Source organism: Eucyclogobius newberryi, unplaced genomic scaffold, assembly GCF_026437365.1.
Source record: "Eucyclogobius newberryi isolate DKJ021-1_F unplaced genomic scaffold, fEucNew1.0.hap1 SCAF_4, whole genome shotgun sequence".
Taxonomy (NCBI): domain Eukaryota; kingdom Metazoa; phylum Chordata; class Actinopteri; order Gobiiformes; family Gobiidae; genus Eucyclogobius; species Eucyclogobius newberryi.
In genome coordinates, this window is record NW_027316056.1 from 20013120 (window position 1) to 20032820 (window position 19701).

Here is a 19701-nt window from a genome sequence, read left to right on the forward strand (position 1 = left end):
TGGCCAGGGCCCTGGTGTTGCTGGTGTCACATTTCACTGCTCTGGCGCTCACGCGCCCCTATCGGCCACGAGGAACCAGCGCAGCTTATCACCTACACAAACTGTATTTACTCACTAGTTTTAGCACACATTAATCTATGCATCATCTAATCCAACTATACCACGATTATTTTAATATTTATGATTTGACTAATTTAAGAATCCCTTTTTATTTTCCAATTTGTTAAAATGAAAATGGTACTGTTTCATACCCATTGAATATGAGCAAAAACGTGCAGTTTCCAGAAGTTTGAGTGATTTAATGTGATTACGGTTCTCATAGTTCACATGAACTCATGGACCTTTAGGGACAAACATGTTTAAAGGTGGTATGGACGATTTTTTTCAGCAAATTTTTTATCATATTTCCTCGTGGCGTGGATAAATCATTTGTCCTGCCACGTATCAATCATAAAACGCACCTATCGCTCACCTGCAGCCGCGTGCGGTTCGTCCTCACGTTTCCGCGTGCCTAAGCGCATGGATCTATCAGAATATAGTTCCCTCAGTGTACGGGGCAAAATGAAGACGGAGAAAGACAGTTCGAGCTGACGCAGAAGTGGACAGAAATCTACGGGAGACAAGAGATGCGATGCGCTCCGTTGCGCTAATAAACAAACGCACGTGTGTGTTGTATCAGTCCGCACGGGGGAGTGCGCATGCGCACTTCCGCCTGCGTTCTCAAATCGCCGAAAAATCGTCCATACCGCCTTTACGTGTTACATGTTAAAGGTTACACTGTGTTGAACTTAATTTAACCTGTGCATTGCATTACCTGTTCTTCTCGCATTAAATAATGCGCTACGCTCTTGTTGTTTTTAGCCTTGCCAACATCCCGCTTAGTCCAGAGACCGCACAGGACCAAGAAAGACGCATTCGCCGGGAAATTGCCAACAGCAATGAGCGACGACGAATGCAAAGCATCAATGCTGGATTTCACTCCCTCAAAACACTCCTGCCACATGCAGATGGAGAGAAGCTGAGCAAGGTGTAGTATTAATGATATAGTATAGTATGCACAGAATGTCAAGATGACTATAGTTTCTACTCTTATCAGGCGGCCATCTTACAGCAGACATCAGATTATATTTATGCTTTGGAGCAAGAAAAGACACAACTTTTGGCTCAGAACAACCAGCTCAAACGATTTATTCAGGTAACAATCATTTATTCCAAGCTTGTTTTGTTCTTTAAGTCATACTTAAAAATGTCTAAAATCCCCTTGCCCCTGCAGGAGTTTAGCGGTTCATCCCCAAAGAGAAAGCGAGCAGAGGAGAAGGATGAGGGCATTGGGTCCCCGGACACACTGGATGAGGACAAAGTGGACGAGCTGAGGAGGGAGATGCTTGAGCTACGGCAGCAGCTTGATAAGGAGCGCTCAGCCCGGGTGCATCTGGAGGAGCAGGTTCGACAAAGACTTTTCTTGTGTTTTTATAAAAGGGGTCTGTTGACTAAAGAAGACTGAGATGGAGCTAGTAAATATACCTGACAAACGGGTTCTGACAAAGAGGAGCCTCAAGACAATTTAAGCAGCGGACCAATCATAAACCAGCAGAGCTTGTTTAGCCTGAGGGATTCATTATCAGTTAGGTTTTCTTTTGCAGTAAAGTTTGTGTGTCTCTCTCTCGCTCTCTCGCTCTCTCTCTCTGTCTCTCTGTCAGGTGCGTACCCTGGACGGGCAGCTTCATCCGGAGCGTCTGAAGGTGATCACTCAGCAAGTGGAGGAGGAGCAGGCGCTGCTGCAGAACCACACACTGTTGAGGCTGCAGCAAATCCACGCACTGGACAGACAGACGGCACAGGTCAGAGCAGCTCTATGGTCTGGTTCCAGACCCTTGTGTATTCACAAAAAGTAGGAAGGACTAGCTCTTCTGCCACCCATGCAGAAGGTCCAGAGTGGCTTTTTTCCTGTCATGTTTGTTCTGGGCTCCTCTGGCCATTTAATGACACGACACTTTAAACAGAAGCAGTTTAGAAATCATATAAGACATTAAAAAATGCATTAAATATATGATGCTATCTTAGAATTTACCTTCTAGTGCAGTCCCCCATTTCATGTTATCTTTCCTGTCCAATAAAGCCTCCGGGCTCAAAATCTAAAAAAAAAAAGAGGCAACTGAATAAAAATGGCTGTGTTAATTTGCATGCATTTCCCCAGGTGCGCGCTCCTTCGGCCCCTCCCGCCCCAACACATCACCCCACAGTGATCGTCCCGGCCCCTACACTAACTCAGCCCCATCATGTGACTGTCGTGACCATGAGTCCAGCAGGCCACACCAGCACTGCGTCCACGTCCAGACAGAACCTCGACACCATAGTCCAGGTATGATCCCATTTTCAACGTGTCAAGAGAAAAAGATGTCTGCTTGTAATTACAGGCATCATATGTTGTTTGTTGTTTTTAGGCCATTCAACACATTGAACGCACTCAGGAGAGGCGAGCCAGTGCCGAGGAGGAGCAGCGGCGAGCAGTTATTGTTAGCCCCAGCCACGTTGCTTTGGATGCCACATGTTCAGAGACGGACACGGACACCGAGGGAGAGGACTGCTCAATGAACTGAGCGGTTTGTCCATTGAACTCAACTACCAAACACTTAATACTGATTCACTGCAAGAAGGGCCTCTGGAGCATAACTACATTTGAAAAACACATTTCTTTGGCATTAACCAAACTCCAGTGAGTTAATCTTTGTCAAGTGGTTCTGCAACGTACTGTAAAATATAAAAGTTCAATAACCATACAAATATCACGGGGTTGCCATTTGCTTCCATCTTCGACAGATTCGTAAAAAGAGCATCGGTTTATGAAAATGTTACATTAGGCTCTGACACGCCGACAGTATTATTTGTACAGCGTCACGAAAATCTTGTTTGAATGTACTTACCCATGAAGAAGGCGACATCTCACTTAAAATCACATCATTCTTTCATACATTTTTTTTTTTTACACTCTGGTGCTTTTTACATTTTAAAACTGACATTATGACTTCAGATACTAATGGACCCATTGTGTGATTAAAAAACTTCAAGTAAGCTCTTAAAATAAGCTATTAAACAATGAATTTAGTTGATTTAGTGAATACTGAAAGCTATCAAATTTGGCAAATTAGTGGTTAACCAGCTTTGTGACTTTTACAAGAACAGACAATGTTGCAGACTCGTCAGGATATATATATATATATATATATATATATATATATATATATATATATATATATATATATATATATATATATATATATATATATATATATATATATAAAATTTGATAGATATTGTTTGCATGTAGGCTTCTGTTTCCAACAAAAATATGGTCTTAATTTTCTTTAGTGACTATGCACTAAACAGTCTTGTATTTATGCATTTGGATCTGCATTTTGTTTGTTGGAGTGATATATGTTTGCAGGTGAAGAAACTATGCACCGTGAGTAGGGGTGCATACCTACAATGTTCTCATGAAACTTGACATCATGATGCTGAAGAATGTAGGCTGAAATGGTGTAAAGAGCAGTCTAAATAGTGCTTTTTACCAACTTAGTGTTGCACTTTGATGCCCCATCATGACGACTGTACCCCTTATATACACTTAGATTCATACATGTTTGGACAGTGACCCAAGCTTTGTTATTTCCTCTGTATATTGACTCTATTTCAACATCATCATGCATCCTCCCAGCTTTAGTCATTGGACATTTGAGAGGAATAAAAGCCTTTGAAGATGAGCGATCTGCCGTAAAGGTCTGAAACACGGAGAACGTGTGGGTTGTGTGATGTCCAGGTGGTTTTTGTCCAGCCCTAAATTGCTTGTCAGATAGAAGACTAAAAGGTTGGGTCACTAACCAAATATTTATGGACTTATTTGTCATTGTAATGTAACTTCTGACCAAGCTTCAATTTATGTTTTTAAGAAGTTGACATCAAGCACTGCACTATGGATTCTCTTCTGTGGATTACTTTCTGAATGTGCCCAGTTTGTCCATCTCATGTTATTTTGCTTGTCACAGGAATTTGACTGGAAAACCGTGTCCCGCTCCTCAGTTTCTTAATGCTGTAAACATTCCATTGATTTGGATCTAGACCTGTCATTTTTTTATGTTTTCTTAATTGATCGCATGTTCCTAATCTTTGCTAAAAGCGGCCTTTTGTTATTTTGTCTTACTGCTAATTTTCATTGTGATCAAGACTTTGTGTGAGAATTCTTGATTCTTGTATTGGGGTTTGTAGGCTTTTCTTTTCTGATTTTTGTGAAGCTTTGCTAGAAAGAGGTCTAGTTTACTGACCAATGCCAGTCTATTATGTCGTGTTTTCTGATTGGTCGTCTTCATTCTTGACATGTTTGCAGAACTGCTGTCATAAATGAATTTGGATATGAAGCACTTGCTGTTCTGTACTGCCTGAATCAATGCTCAAAAGTGAATTTGTCCATGTATTTTTGTAAGCTTTTGCTGTGACACATTTTAACACCATTGTGTCTGTCTAATTTGTGTTTTGGTGACAAGCATTTTGTTTCTTTATTTTGTCCAGGATGACAAGAAACTGTTATATTTTTGTTGGGTAAACTCACTTTTGTAAAATTGAAAAAAATAAAATAAAATTTGTACTTTTTTATTAGACCGTGTGTTTGTTTCCACCTGTTTACTTAACTTAATGCAAATGTTATGTTGACATGGAATTTGCAAGCGAGTCTTAGGTGAATGAAGAAACAAACCGGCCCATCTCTGCAGAAGTTCAGTGCTGAACTATAGACTTACTATAGAAGTACTGTTCTACCAAATGTTTTTGGTCAAGAATTGTTTCGCTCGATCAGGATGAAATAGCGGTACTTTCATTGCTAGCCACTTCCTTCGGCCTCCTCTTATGTGGTGCTCCTGCTTTTGGTTTGAGCAGCTGACAGTGGCACAACTTGGGGTCCGGCCTGATGTCCCGCCCCTGCTCATATGACCCCTGTCTTCACACTCTTGTATATATAGAGCAGGCAGAGCAGAAGAAGGCCCCTCGCACCCAAAATGAAGTCTGCAATGTCGTGGTGCTGCCTGTTGCTGTGTCTACTGGGCTTTTCTGCAACAGGTAGGAAAATCACACTGAATGAAACATTTAGATGTTGACATGTTATGTATTGTTTAATATTGGCCTATCGTCATTCAAGACACGCACATGCTCATTGACTAATTGATTTAGGACACACTGATACAAATATTATCTCTACTTTTATTCAAGTTATTGAAAATTGTGTTTACTATTCACGTCTGTCTATAGTATGCTGTTATCACCACAATAACTGAAGCTCTAATTTAATATAGTACTTTCAAAATCGTAGTACCCCTGTATGAAAAGTGCTGTCTTGGCCTGTGTTTGGTTCTAAATGTAGAGTCCAGGCTGAGGCGTCTCTGCAGCTGATAGATCTCCTAGGTCTCCACACATCCAGAAAGGCTCAGCTACCATAACTGTGTGTGGGTTATTTCAGCTCTCAGCGATTTAAATATGAATAAATGTGTTATTGTCCCTAGATTCACATTTGCACATTGGATTACCAGGAAAAGGCATAACCCTGTGTGCCCTTGTGTTGACCTATTTGTCACATCATAATTGCCATAATTGTTTGTCCTCAAGTCAAACTGGGATCAAATTAAATCACATGTATTGAAGTTTTGTTGCAGTTAACCTCTTAGAGAAGGTTTTGGAGTAAGTGCAGTCTCTCTGTGGGGTCCTAGTGAGCAGGCTCCATGTGCAGGGGGCGTCTAAACTATAACGGGACACGGGAGCGCTGCAGAGGACATGCAGACATGGGTCCAGTAGCACAGCAGCTGAACTGTCGGGGTTACATAAGCAGATAATCAAGGACTATTTAAAACGTTGATAAGTGAATCATGGAGCTGAAACGGCAACATGAAAACACTTTTCCTAAGCTTTGGTCAATGTCTCATTGTGGTAGAGATGGCATGGACATGAATGTATTGAATTGTGCAACATGTATTCTATTAACACAAAAGTGAGTCATTCAATTAAGTTGGGACATTCTACATTCTTCACCTGTTACATATTGTCGACCCTGCCCTCTTCCTGTAGTTCAAATGTGTTTGGTGATTTATAATATTGACATTACAACTGTGGTCTACCCCCACCTAGTGGAACCAAAGCAAGAATAGTTTGAGTTTAGTATTATTATAATGAATGTACATATCCTAATTATTACCGTAACTGATTTCATTGTATTAAATGTATATCCTCAGTAATGTTCATATAAAAAAGGCTTTCAATCTGTAACAAATGTTAACTGTAACTCTTATTTAACGTGCAGCTGATTCCAAACCGCTCTGTTCAGTCAATTTGTTGAATATTATTGTTATAATATGTGAGTTTTTCTTGCACTCTGGTCGATACGTTGATTACTATATGTAGCTACAGGCTGCTTAGTGTTAACTGATGCAGGTCTTTGCTGCGTGCTGTTGCATTAGAGAAGTGTAATAGTGCACATTTACTTGCTCTGACAATCAGGGAAGAGGGAGCGTCACTATTCCTGAAAATAGGAGTGGAATTATCCCTCCTCCTGTTCGCCCTCTGACTCATTGTGGGGCTATTTCTGTCCTTGAGGTAGCACTCTGTATCAGGCACCTGTCCCTCTCTGTCCCGCTCCCTGTGCACTGCACTGTCAGGTCCCAGGGGGCCCACCTACAAGAAAGCCAAATTAGTCTTACATAATCACAGGTAAATGAAAGTGTCTGCTTTAAAATATCTTGCTTGGTACAAATCATCATATAAATGACACTAATGACAGTAGTATCAGTTGTAGCCGTGAGCTTTCAGCTGCCCAGGGTGAAAAGTTTAATGTGCTGTAGCAATGTATGTTGGGGCACATCCAAACCACTGTGTCCAGATCAGTACAGCCCCCTCTTCATGTTACCACACACCAAATCCCTGTTGTATTCATTTCACTCAATTATCAGTACATTTAATCTATGCCTCCCTGAATATCAAAGGCTGTACCAACTTGTAGTTAGAACATGTCAACCTTTCGCAGAGAATTCAATGATAAAAAGCCATTCGTATTTCTACGATTCTACATTTGTATTTCTAATGCATAACCTCACCTTTATGTGCTAAGAGACAATCACATTGTATATTAATTTTAACCATGTCTAGAGTTTCATATATTTATCATCATCCAGGGTAAAACAGCAGCATGGCAAATGCAGCTATTAAAACCTTTCTGAGTTTATAGCGTTTGATTTTCCTCCAGCCACTGAACATAGGATAATCTTTATGTTCATTAATGTAATTTATGAATGATCAATGAAATGACACAAATATACTAAAAGTGTACTTCCCCATCTCCTTTCACCCATCTTTGCTTTACCTTCAAAATGTAATACCATTTTGACAATACCACATGTGAGAGGAAATTTGAACTAACTCGGATATGGCTCCACATCTTGGTGATACAAATAGCTTTTTCTTCCCCAGGTCTATCGGCTGATCCCTCTGTCCCTGATGATGAACCTCTAGTGCCACTGCAGCTCCAGCAGCCTGATGGCACAGACATTTTCCCCTGTGGATGCGACGCGACAGATGAACATACAACCCAGAGTTCATCCAACGACACGCCTGCTCCGGACAGGCCACTTTGTCCGCCCTGCAAGCCGCCTGCCCCCTCTGATGCTGTCACTGCTGAAGAAGGAACTGAACCAGAGGAAGCGGCAGAGGAAGACACAGATCAAGGGGAAATTACAAACGAAATTGAAGAAAAATATCTAAAACAAGAAGAAGCCACTGAAGAAGAAGCGGCATCAAATAATGAAGAAGTAGAAGAAGAAGAGGTAGATGAAACAGCAAAGGTAGAAGAAACAGGAGAAGATGAACCAGAGGTAACAGATGACAAGGAATTGGACACAGCGGAGGTAAACAGTGACGAAGGAGAAACTGAAATACAAGAAGATGTAACAGAGGAAACAGACATCGAGGAGGTTGAAGATGTAACAGAGGAAACAGACATCGAGGAGGTTGAAGATGTAACAGAGGAAACAGACATCGAGGAGGTTGAAGATGTAACAGAGGAAACAGACATCGAGGAGGTTGAAGATGTAACAGAGGAAACGGACATCGAGGAGGTTGAAGATGTAACAGAGGAAACAGACATCAAGGAGGTTGAAGATGTAACAGAGGAAACGGACATCGAGGAAGTTGCTGTGGAAGAAGAGGCAGCTTCTGAAGAATCAGAAGAAGAAGAAAACCATGATGAAGAAACTACAGATTCCACTGAGGAATTGGCTGGAGAAGCAGAACCAGAAGAAACCAATACAGCAGAGGGAAATGGTGAGGAAGCTTCTGCTGAAGTAGAAGGAGCTGAAGTTATCACTGCACATGAGGTCGATGTTGTCAATGATGAAGAGGACGAAATGGATCAAGTTAGAGTAGATCCTGTTGCTGGGGAGGTAAACGTTGAGGAAGGAGAAACACAAGAAGATGTAACAGAGGCAGATACTGAGGAGGAGGTGGCGGCTTTAGAAGAACAGCAGGAGGAACCAACAGAAACAGACCAGGAAGAGCCAACAGAAGTAAGTGCATACTATTCATACTGGAATTGTCTGTTTTGTTATAATTTAGTCTGGATTGATGATTTCAAGTTGTGTTCACAGTTCACAGTTGTTCCTGTTACATTTTAGAGAAGATCGATGTAAAAATCTAAAGCAGATACAACTAGATACTCATATGTATGACCAAGTATCAATATTCATAAAATAAGAGATTGTTTTCATTATCACTGTGGTATAAAAATGTATTGAGGCTTATACATTTCAGTGGGACTACAGATGAAAAATATAGTTGGCTAACTCCGGCATATTTAAATTAATGTACACTGTCCCTGAAATAAATAAATACTGAATTTTGAATGAATAAGAACATGTCCACAACAAACTGCATCAAGATAATGGTTATTAAATATGTGTCCATGGATGGAAAAATGTGTTTATGTATTTATTAAGTCAGAAAGCTGGCAGCAAGTGGTATCCCAAATATATTATAATATTACATGGTCTGTTTGCTTAGATGTGGGTTTTTGATTGTCTCAGATCACAAACAGCATTATCATTTTTGACGCCATAATATTACTTCTTTAGGCAACTGAAGATGAAGCAGCTGAAGCAGATGATGGAGCAGCTACAACCACAGAGGAGGCAATAGCGCAAGAGGAAGACGCTGAGGAAGAACAGGTTGAAATTGAACCTGCAGGGGAAGAAGAAGCTGAGGAAGTTTTGCTTGAGTCTATTGTTGTCCCAGAGGAGTCTGTCGATGCTCACGAGGATCTAAATGAGGACACAGACGAAGAAGGAGCTACAGAGGAGGTGGCCATCTTGGAACATGAGCCAACTGTTGATGCTCCTGCTTTAGAGGAACTCTTTGCTGAAAGTGAAGATGAGCTCAAGCCTGAGCTAGACTCAGTCAGTCCAGAGGCAGAACCAGAGCCTGCAATTGAGGTCACCCCAGACTCCCCAGTGCAACACGAGGAAACCATTGTAGATGCTATTGTCGAGGAAGTGAGAGAGGAGAAGCCAGAACCGCCTAAAGCAAAAGGTAAAGAATGAACTGTTTCCAAGTCTATTCTTATCTGCTGCTGGGTATTATTAAGAAAATGCATGACCGAAGTAACTTGAGTCTCCTCACTTACACTGAAGGCTTATGTGTTACCGATCGCCCGTCACTGCCAATCTGCCCCATGCCCTTGCTGTGTCTGTAGTTAAGGAGGCATGGCAACACCTAGCCCGTGTCTAGGTGTTGACACAAGCTATAAAAGTCTACCCAGTTCTGTTTTATGGTTCCCACAATCCTGTGTTGGACGTCTTCATTTCTGGGGTAAAGCAATAGCACAGAAATCACCCATACTTTTTATATTTCATCAAATCATCAAATCAATTTATTTTTGTAAGGCCCAAAATCACAACAACAGTTGCCTCTGAGGGCCACATATTACTCAAGATAAGTTGCAGGTTTTAGTAATTTTATCAATGGTGCAAAACGGAAAGACAGATTTTCAAATAAAAAATATATATACAGAGACTTAAGTTTTGGGGCTATACATTTTTATCAAATGTATTGGAGCAAAAGATTAGTACCAATAATGTGTTTTAAACATACAAAGCCTTCATTTTGATATATCTGCAATATTAAAACTAAGAGTTCCAGTTCCTCAGTAAGTTGTCTGTAAGTTCGTATACTCCCTGAATGTGTGTAGATAAAGAGGAATTGGCAACAGTGTGGTACAAAAATAAAAGCACTGACATAGCAGAGGAACGGGACTGACTGATGGGCAGAAGTATGACATAACAGCTGGACCGAATGGTCAAGCTATTCAGAGCAACCTTTCCCTTTGCTGGGGGAGGGGAGACCGAATGAGCCCACCCACATGCATTATGACGAAAAATAACTTCTGCTGTATTTGCTTGTCTGTAGTAGATCAAATTATATTAAATTAAATTAGTTCAAATAAAATACCAGGAAAAGATGCAAAACAATAAACTGTGATCTGGAATAATGGAATAATATTTTTTCTTTTCTCTGAAATGGTTAGAAACATGCTGCAAGAGGAGAATAAAGACAAATCATCTGGGGATTGTATACTTTTATTTAAGTTTAATGTAACATTTACTCAAGCTATGTGGATGTTTGAACGGTTGGGCACTTGATTCAAATGTGTACATATTTCCACACTCAGGTCCGACAATGAGGGACCGGAGCCACATCGAGGAGACGCTGCACCTGAGTACATCTGAGCTCTCAGCCGAGTTCTCAGGTAAAAACATTTCCCAAATAAGACCTGTTCAATTACCATAAAAATGCTTTGTGACTAGGTAAATTAAATATCCCTGACTCTATTAGATTTAGACTTTAACAAACTCGATCCACAGAAGCTCACACAATGCAATAGAAGAAACAATTATACATAGTCAATAGTATAATATTACACTTATAATAGTATTAATTGAAATAAACCACAGACATTTAATAGAGGGGAAGCTCACTGTGCACACTGTGTGCTAAAAGTATTCACAAAATTGCTTCCTGATGTGGTGATCCTGGGGCTGTGCGTGAGTCTGTCTTTAGACAGGTGATTAATCAGTACAAAAGTACCACTGTGTTCTTCCGTTGTATGAAAGCCCCTCTGTTCTCCTCAAGTGGAATGGCTTGTTATGAAACAGACTAAACACTGCAGATTGCTAACATCTTAATTAGCTTAGTTCAATTCATCAAACTTATTGAGAGTTGTTCATGTCAAAGTTTTGTCAGAAGTGGTAGCAAAGGCATTGGCATTATACTGGTTCAAAAGCGTTTGCCAAAATGTTCAATTCTCTTTTTCATTTTCTTAAGCTGCTCAGAAAAAGTTGATGGACATCTACCACACAGCCATCAAACCAATGGAAGACGCCTTCAAGTACAATGAGCTGAGACAGTATGAAGTAACAGGTAAACTCAAGCTCCTTATACATAATACAATATTACATAGTCCAACATTAATACAGCTATATACGTATTTGTTGTAGGGCAGAATGTAGAGTGGAAGTTGTGGACACCTTATGTAGCATATGTACCAATGGTTTTGTTTTTTTACTATCATGAGATTACTGACCCAAAATAGATAAAAAGGGTTTGGTGATGATGCGCTTGAGTGTATGAAGCATTATTTACACTTCTTACTTTACTCAGTTAATACAAATTGAAACAGACATGAGCCTGTATTCATGTTAATACAAGTTAGTTCATGGATTATTTTAAGTTTATCAATCAAAAACAGAAGCATAAAAAAAGGAATTTTGCTAATTAAATATAATGTCTTGTACTTTTTGGATTTAAGACATGGATTGGAGACACTGAAATAGCATTTTCAATACAGTACATGATGATGATGATCAAGAAAAGATATTGCTTTTAAATGGTATCTACACAAGATTGTAATATGTGCGTTTTGACTCTGCAGATGGTGAAATTACCTCAAAGCCCATGATTCTCTTCCTGGGTCCGTGGAGCGTCGGTAAATCCTCAATGATCAACTACCTGCTGGGTCTCCACGGCACCTCACAGGAGCTCTACACAGGTGAGCAACGCACAGGATGATACAAATACACATTTTATCTACCGTTAATGTTTGGTTGATCCATTTCGCAGGAGCCGAGCCGACCACATCAGAGTACACCGTCATCATGCACGGGGAAAAGTTCCGCAGTGTTGAGGGCATTGTGATGGCTGCAGACAGCTCGCGGGCGTTCTCACCCCTGGAGAAGTTTGGACAGGGATTTTTGGAACGACTGGTGGGAATCGAGTTGCCTCACAAGCTTCTGGAGAGGGTCACTCTTGTGGACACACCGGGGATCATTGAAAACCGCAAACAGCAAGAGAGAGGTAACAGCGCCCTGATGGAAGTGTAATTCTCTGTTTGAGCTGAAACGATTTAGTCCAGGAGCCAGACCCCTTTTTCTTACTTTAGAAAAGGTTTAATGTATATATTAGTGTATACTTCGGGTCATTACAAGTTTTGGGGACCCCAACCATTCTTTTATTGGACAAAGCCTCAGACTAACTTTGTGAGAGTAAAACGTGGTGCTACAGACATTTACAGTTTCACACAGGACATGATGAGGAATGCAGCAATATCACATTCCACGGGTTTATACAAATGTTTTCTAATGATTGTCAAAACCATATTTTTAAAAAAGCAATATCAAGCATAAATATGCTTCACAAACAGTTTCACAGTTACACTGCGACATGGTAGTACAGTTCCATGTGTATATTAAAAATGTTCTCAATATATTAGCTCCATAATGAGCTCTGTACCTAAATAGCTATGTAGAATTAATTAGTATTTGTCATTTGTCCAAACAAAGCTGTTCCACAGGGATGTTATTCCACAGATCACACAGGTCAACTTAAGCTTCATGAAGTCTATGGATTTCACGGCTCCCGGACTAATTACTTTGTTCACAGTGTAATGTTTGTACATATTCCAAGCCATATACTTGGACAACATTATGTCAAAAAGGGTTTTTAAACCTCATGATAAATGTATTTACTTGAATTAACATCCATATGATCTCCTGTCATTTTACCTAATAATGAAAAACACACAATTGCACATTATTTAAACACATGGAGTACCAAACCAAAGCTCCAAACTACATACAATTGGGCTTTAAGTAGATTGGAGAAACTGCTTACATTATGTCGACTCTTTCCCTGTTGCCAGGTTACCCCTACAATGAAGTGTGCCAGTGGTTCATAGACCGTGCCGATTTGATCTTCCTGGTGTTTGACCCCACAAAGCTGGATGTGGGTGGAGAACTGGAGATGCTCTTCAAGCAGATGAAGGGCCGAGAGTCCCAGCTGCGTCTGATTCTCAACAAAGCCGACACAGTGTCCACACAGGACTTGATGAGGGTTTATGGGGCTCTGTTTTGGAGTATGGCTCCTCTGGTCAACGTGACTGAACCTCCGCGGGTCTACGTCAGCTCCTTCTGGCCTCTGGACTACTCTGGAGACACCAGCCGAGACCTGTTCATGAAGGAGGAGATCTCTCTGCTCGACGACCTCAATCAGGTGCAGTGTTAGTCGTGGGTTTCAGCCAAATGATTCCCTTCTGATTTTAAGGCTTGAAGGAGGTTTACCCATTCAAACGATCTCATATTTTCATTGCTATGTTAATGAAGGACTGTTGCCACAGCTTGAAACCCACAGCAGCCCTTTAGTTTCACATTGAGCTGGACACAGGTCAGATTTCTGTGGTGGCATTTGCTGTTTAAAGCTCAGATTACAGATTGTTGTTCTAGTTTATGGTTCATATCTCTGTACCTACTTGGCCTATCCACATGAGAAAAATAATAATAATCTGGCACAAAGTTCAAGGTCTTCTCCATATGCGTGCACTGGTGTATGAATGTTTCTGTGAATGTGTGACTTTTTCCCCTATGTAAAGAATTTATGTCACTTTTCACATGATGTTTGCCAGTTAAATTGACTGTAGCCAACAAATAATGTCAAGGTTCATCAATTTTGGATCATAATTCTGATATTTCTTTCAAAAGCACTAAATCTATAGAGTTAAACAGGCGTGTGAATGTGACAAACTATTTACAAAATGCTGCATTAAGTTAAGGTTGACTTTTTTTATTGTTTTGCCTACAGGTGATTGAAAACCAACTGGAGAACAAAATAGCCTTCATCCGTCAGCACGGTATCAGAGTGCGAATCCACGCTCTGCTGGTGGACCGCTACCTCCAGACCTACTATGACAAGCTGGGCTGGTTCAGTGACCCTTACGAGGTTTTGCACGACATCGTGAGTGATCCAGACAAATATTACATCTTCAAGTCTATTCTGGCCAAGACCAACATCAGCAAGTTCGACTTACCTGACAAGGAGGCCTACGAGGACTTCTTTGGCGTGAATCCAGTGGCCAACTTTAAGCAGCTTTCGTACCACTGCAGCTGGAGCGGTGGATGTCTGATGGACAAACTGGAGAGGGCCATCTCACAGGATCTCCCGGCTCTCCTCAGCAGCATCAATACCACCCCTGACACGCCACCTCCCCCAAAACACGCCCCGACACCACCGCCGCCTTTCCCCGGGACTTGTGAGGGTCCCAGCTGCGAGGAGAAGCCTAAAAACCGGTGGAGGCGACAGTGAGAGGATCAGGGCAGAAACTATCCTTTGTGCCACTGGCATCATGAGCTGTGATCAAACAACTCACAGCAAAAGAATATTGGACAATGTTGGCTTGAAAAAAATCAAGACATTTTACACAATGTTGTTAAAAGTTGACAAAGCAAATTTGATATTTTAACTTTATACTTCATTTTAGCAATTACAGGAACTTAAACATTGAGAATGAGAAATGTAAAAAGTGAATAAAACAGATGCTGTATCTTGGTTATGAAACTGTAATTGTTCAGTCTATTTGTACAAAATATTTCTTTCACTCCTGTGAAAAATATGTTTATTTTTTATGTTTCATGTATTTCATGTCAGTATGATGGTATTATTATTTGAATTCAGCTAATAGTCAGTGCTACTGTATTGGGGCTTACATCCAGGTATCATGTGTTATTTGTGGTTGAAGCAACATGCAGACGTTTTTGACAAATATTTATATTGACATTGTAGACTAATTATTTTGCCAAAAAACAAGCTGTAAAACAAGCAGCAGATCTGTTCAAAGTTTCCAATCCAAATAGTAAAACTTATATTTGTTTTTCTTTTATTGTAGCTGGATTATTTGAGAATATAGTGTGTCTTTTGAACTTTTCTTTTGAGTAAAAATGAACTGGATCTAGAGCAATGGTGATTATTATTTATTTTACTTTCAGAAATGACCCTAATATTACAATGTTATGACTAATTACTAATTTAACTGCGCGACATCGTCAGGTTCTATTATTTCATGGTTTCACTGAGGATGACCTGGCACAGTGTTGCCACCAGGTGGTGCCTTGGCTCAATTTGTCAGCAATATTTTCAAATCAATGATAAAAAATATATATATTACAAATGCTGTAGGTTACATTTTAAAGTTTTTTTAGTTCAAGAAGCACAAAAATGATCATACATGCATTTTTCAGTTTATATTAATAGCAACACAACGCCATTAATTAAATGAAACGTTGATTGCTGATAGGCCAACGTAACCTGGCCTGACCTGGAGGTAGAAATGGATGCAATCACACCCGTCCATAATAAGAATATTATACATGAGATGTTTGCAGTAGACGTGTGTAAACTGTGATTTAGATGGCACAGGCGGAGCTCCTGAGAACACAAACTTATCAGTGTATGGCGTTATCAGCTCAATAAACAAGCCTCTCTTGAAAGCCCTTCAACATGAGTGAGTGCGCGTGTGCGGACACGCACACTTCACACACGCGCCGAGGCGCACACTGGCGACAGAGGAATGCTGAGCCGCGCCGCAGTCCCCGCGCCGCGTAATCGTTCTGATATTGTTTATGTTTAGCCAAATGAACAAAGACCTTCATTTTCGTGCAGAACAATCAAAGCCATCACCTCACCGACTTCAAACGAGTGAAGGTTTTAAGCAGGGAGAAAAGATGGTTTGAAAGAGGAGTCAAGGAAGCTATTTTTGTTAAAAAAGAAAGACCTTCTTTAAACAGAAATGGAGGGCTAAGGTTTAATCTTCCTGTTATTTATAATGGGTTACTGAACCCCTGGAAAGGTAGAGGACCAGGACAAGGACATTTAGATGCTAATCAGGTACTCAGGGTGGTTGAGCCAGGGTCTCACAAAGACAAAGAGGATTCTAATAGCCCATTAAAATTCTGAATAGGCTAGCTCGGTAGATACAAGGGGGGAGTTTCTGTTGAAACTACAACTCTTTCTACTTCAGGAAGGCTCCGCCCAATGGGCTGGTCTTACCACAGAACAGTATTAATATCGGAGTTCTCGATCTAAATTATTTTATTGACAATGACTCTAGGATGAGAGTCGAAACGTCTATTTTTTCAAACTGAGTCCAGATGACTACAACTGAAGCTTTTTCTACTATGGAACACGCCTGGACGAATGAGGGATTACACCGACTTACACACAAACTGAGTTTAGACGTCCTGATGTAGGTCTGTGAGTGTTTAGGGGCAACTTTAGACCACCTAAAGTAAGAGCATCTTTTCAGTCTTAATTTCTCATTTAATTGATCAACATGCACTTTAAAAGGTGAGAAGAATACCAGGTCATCTGACCCAAATGGGGCACAATGGGTACATTAAAGTTGCTGTGTGAGCTATGAGCTTCTCAACCTGGGGATTCTTCTGACAACCACATATCCATGAATGGGAGTTTAGGCGGCACAATAAAATCACATTAGGCTAATATGCAAATATTTCTGTGCCAAACCTCAGCAGTTCTAAGCTGTATTTTATGATATGTTTTCCACATAGTCCATGTTGGGGGGTGTAGCACTTCCGCATAGATTTGATGGAGGACTATAAACCAGCCTTGAGGCGGGCTGTCAATCAGTCACACCAGCCCTGGGTTTTGAAGTGATGTATTCATAAGCTATTGCCGGTGGTAATGCCCATTACGATAAGATAAAGGAAACTTTGTTTGTCTCAAAATGGGAAAATTCAAGTGATGCAACGTACAGTTGTGGGTTGTTCTTTGCTGCAGATATAAATTAGCCTAAGGCAAACTCTGGTACAATGCATCAAATGGCAACATTTATGTTCTTTTAAAATAAATAAAAACAGTTCAAATTCAGCTAATAGAAATATGCTATCAAAATGTTGAGATGAATTACTATTACAATTAGTAGGCCCATTGCACATGATTGATTCAATTAAATACATTTTTGTAATGCCTGAAATCGCAATAGCAGTTGCCTCGAAAGGCGACCGTGAACAAGAGATTGAGCAATGTTCATAGGAAATGATCAAATATCCCAACATTCCCTGTCCTTAGACCCTCCTTCTGGGCAGGAAAAAACTACAAAACCCTTTGGGAGAAAGTAGAAACCTCGGGGCAGAACCACAGTGAAGGAGAGATCCCACATCCCAGTAAGTTTTATGTCACATATATCAGTAATCATTGGACAGTCTGACAGCAGTAGGAAGGAAAGACTAGCAGAACCTCTCTGGTTACAAAATCTTCCAATTAATTCTCAACAAAATTTGTATTTGTGTGGGGCCTGTTTCATAAAACTTGCTCCGTAAAGCCAGACTTTCTGTCTGACTTTTCTCTTGACTGAGCATAAACACAAGGGTTCAGGCCTGGTGTTTCCCAAAGCCTAGGCTCCTTGCCTTGGTCTGATCTGGGCGTGGTTAGGCATCCAGATCATCAAAGTCATGTTCCAATGTTCATGTCCTCCAGAGGCAGTGTCCCCTGTTTGGTTAGCATGATGCTAATTTACCAAGAATACATGTGAATTTACCCATAATTCATCATGATTATTTTAGAAGATTAAAAATAGAAGCATGGGTCTGTATTGGTTTTGAATCAAACCCTCTCTTAAAAAAAAAAACGTTTTTTGATAGGAAGGAACTGACTTTGGAGGAACCGACTCTGGAAGCAGGGCAAGGTTCCTAGGCTTTGGGAAACATCCCTAGACTGTTTCACCAGTCTCACTCAGGACGTTCCCAGTTTCACTCAGCCCAGTCTCCCTTATAGTCCAACTTATACAACCAATGCCTCAATCCACTCACTTCAAGACTATGGTGAGGACACAGCCAAAGCTCAGTAGACTACTACTACGACTACTACTACCACTATTATTATTATTATGACTACTACTTCTAGCCTAGTACTACTTCAACGACAGGAAAATCGAATTAACAAGATCTGCATTTGTTTATGCAAACGCACAAAAGTGGATTGTTTTTTATTAACTATCATGAAATACTAATACGTGAAACTATCACAATCAGTTTAAAATGTGAAAGTGAAGACATTATATTACAAATATTGTATCTAATAGTTTTAATTTGCTCTAAAAAACTATGAGCCCACTTCTATTTAATTGTGATATAATAATAAAATAATAATAATAATAATAATAATAATAATAATAATAATAATACGCGTAGAAATATATAATTTGCATCTGTATTTTTTTGCCTTCATAATTGTGAAAACCCATACCGGAAGTCATGTTTGACTTACGAGACGGAGGTTTGACGCTGTGGTCCCAGCACCACAACAGCTGGGGGAGAATTTCCGAGCGAGCGCGGCGACAGCAGCAGACCGTGGAGACTTAGTCCAATCACCCGGAGGGACAGTCATCTGAAGGGGCTCCTCATGTGTCCCAAACCCCCGGGCTAAAGGGAGTCAACCAGCAGCGGACGGAAGAGGACGCGCTACAGCCAGAGCGCGTTTGTTGGACTCATATACACCAGCAAAAAGTAGTGCTGCCAAGACCAAAGGAACTGCCATAGGAACGGCCATAGGAACTGCCATAGGAACTGCCATAGGAACTGTCAGAGGAACTGTCAGAGGAACCCTCTGGAGGAGCTTTTATAACAGTCTCGACCATCCTAGAGGCTTCTCTTGAAACTTTGTTCATGGCTCCATGGGGAATAAGAAGAAAGGAAATCCAGCCCGACTTCCACCGAAGCAGAGCCTCCAGCCCGGCTGGGACGGCTCTGCTGTGAGCGCAGGAAACACGGCCTGGGAACAAAGTTTGGAAGATTTTGGAATCGAAAGGGAGGGGGGGGGGTGGGGGGGGGGCAGTGACGTATGCACGGCGTTCACCACATTTTCACTCAGCCCAAACCAAACAAGTTGTTTACGTTTTTTTTTTTTTTTTTTTTTAACTTTTATGGAGTTTGAGAAAGTTGATGAAATCCCATTGATGTGCGCGTTGTGCTGTTATTGCAAGAGTTTTGTTCATCACTATTTATAGACCAGCTTGCTCCAACCAAGGCTGTTCCTCATAGCTCTATGTTTTGCCAACTGCGCGCAACAAGTTGCAGACACTCCCAGCAGAGGCAAACCTACTCTAATTTGGGCCAGTGGATGGTATTTTTTGCGCTTCTCTTTTTGGTTTGCGCGTCTTTGAATAGCACATACCTCTCCCGACCCCCACTTTGGAAAGCAGAGAGGGAATACAGCCCGCAGAGCCGGGCAGGGAGTTCAGGAAAGGACGGGGCTGGATCCGCGGGGATAGGCCTGTCTGTC

General features: G+C 40.9%; 2 protein-coding genes across 3 annotated transcripts in view; both read left to right on the forward strand.

Moving 5' to 3' along the window:
• Positions 1-3215, forward strand: part of LOC140377762 (transcription factor AP-4-like) — a 4222-nt gene extending 1007 nt beyond the window's left edge. For both annotated transcript variants that reach the window (XM_072463313.1, XM_072463312.1), the window contains exons 2-7: positions 862-1027; positions 1097-1195; positions 1274-1444; positions 1701-1841; positions 2198-2362; positions 2445-3215. In XM_072463313.1, the coding sequence (XP_072319414.1) occupies positions 862-1027; positions 1097-1195; positions 1274-1444; positions 1701-1841; positions 2198-2362; positions 2445-2600 (898 nt within the window). In that variant the 3' untranslated portion in view covers positions 2601-3215. The remainder of the gene's footprint in view (positions 1-861; positions 1028-1096; positions 1196-1273; positions 1445-1700; positions 1842-2197; positions 2363-2444) is intronic.
• Positions 3216-4989: 1774 nt separating this feature from the next.
• On the forward strand, positions 4990-15357 carry LOC140377082 (uncharacterized). The gene is made up of 9 exons (XM_072462375.1): positions 4990-5106; positions 7501-8591; positions 9156-9609; positions 10748-10825; positions 11401-11496; positions 12008-12124; positions 12196-12429; positions 13274-13623; positions 14209-15357. The coding sequence occupies exons 1-9, from the start codon at positions 5046-5048 to the stop codon at positions 14707-14709; spliced, it is 2982 nt and encodes a 993-aa protein (XP_072318476.1). The 5' UTR covers positions 4990-5045; the 3' UTR covers positions 14710-15357.
• Positions 15358-19701: the final 4344 nt, after the last annotated feature.

What these genes read in the sequence shown, in the direction of transcription:
- LOC140377082 (XM_072462375.1), top strand. Translation starts at nt 5,046, where the DNA reads ATGAAGTCTGCAATGTCGTGGTGCTGCCTGTTGCTGTGTCTACTGGGC. An exon ending in CTCACAGGAGCTCTACACAG is followed by an intron (nt 12,125 to 12,195) that starts GTGAGCAACGCA and finishes TCCATTTCGCAG; the next exon opens with GAGCCGAGCCGACCACATCA. An exon ending in TGCTCGACGACCTCAATCAG is followed by an intron (nt 13,624 to 14,208) that starts GTGCAGTGTTAG and finishes TTTTGCCTACAG; the next exon opens with GTGATTGAAAACCAACTGGA.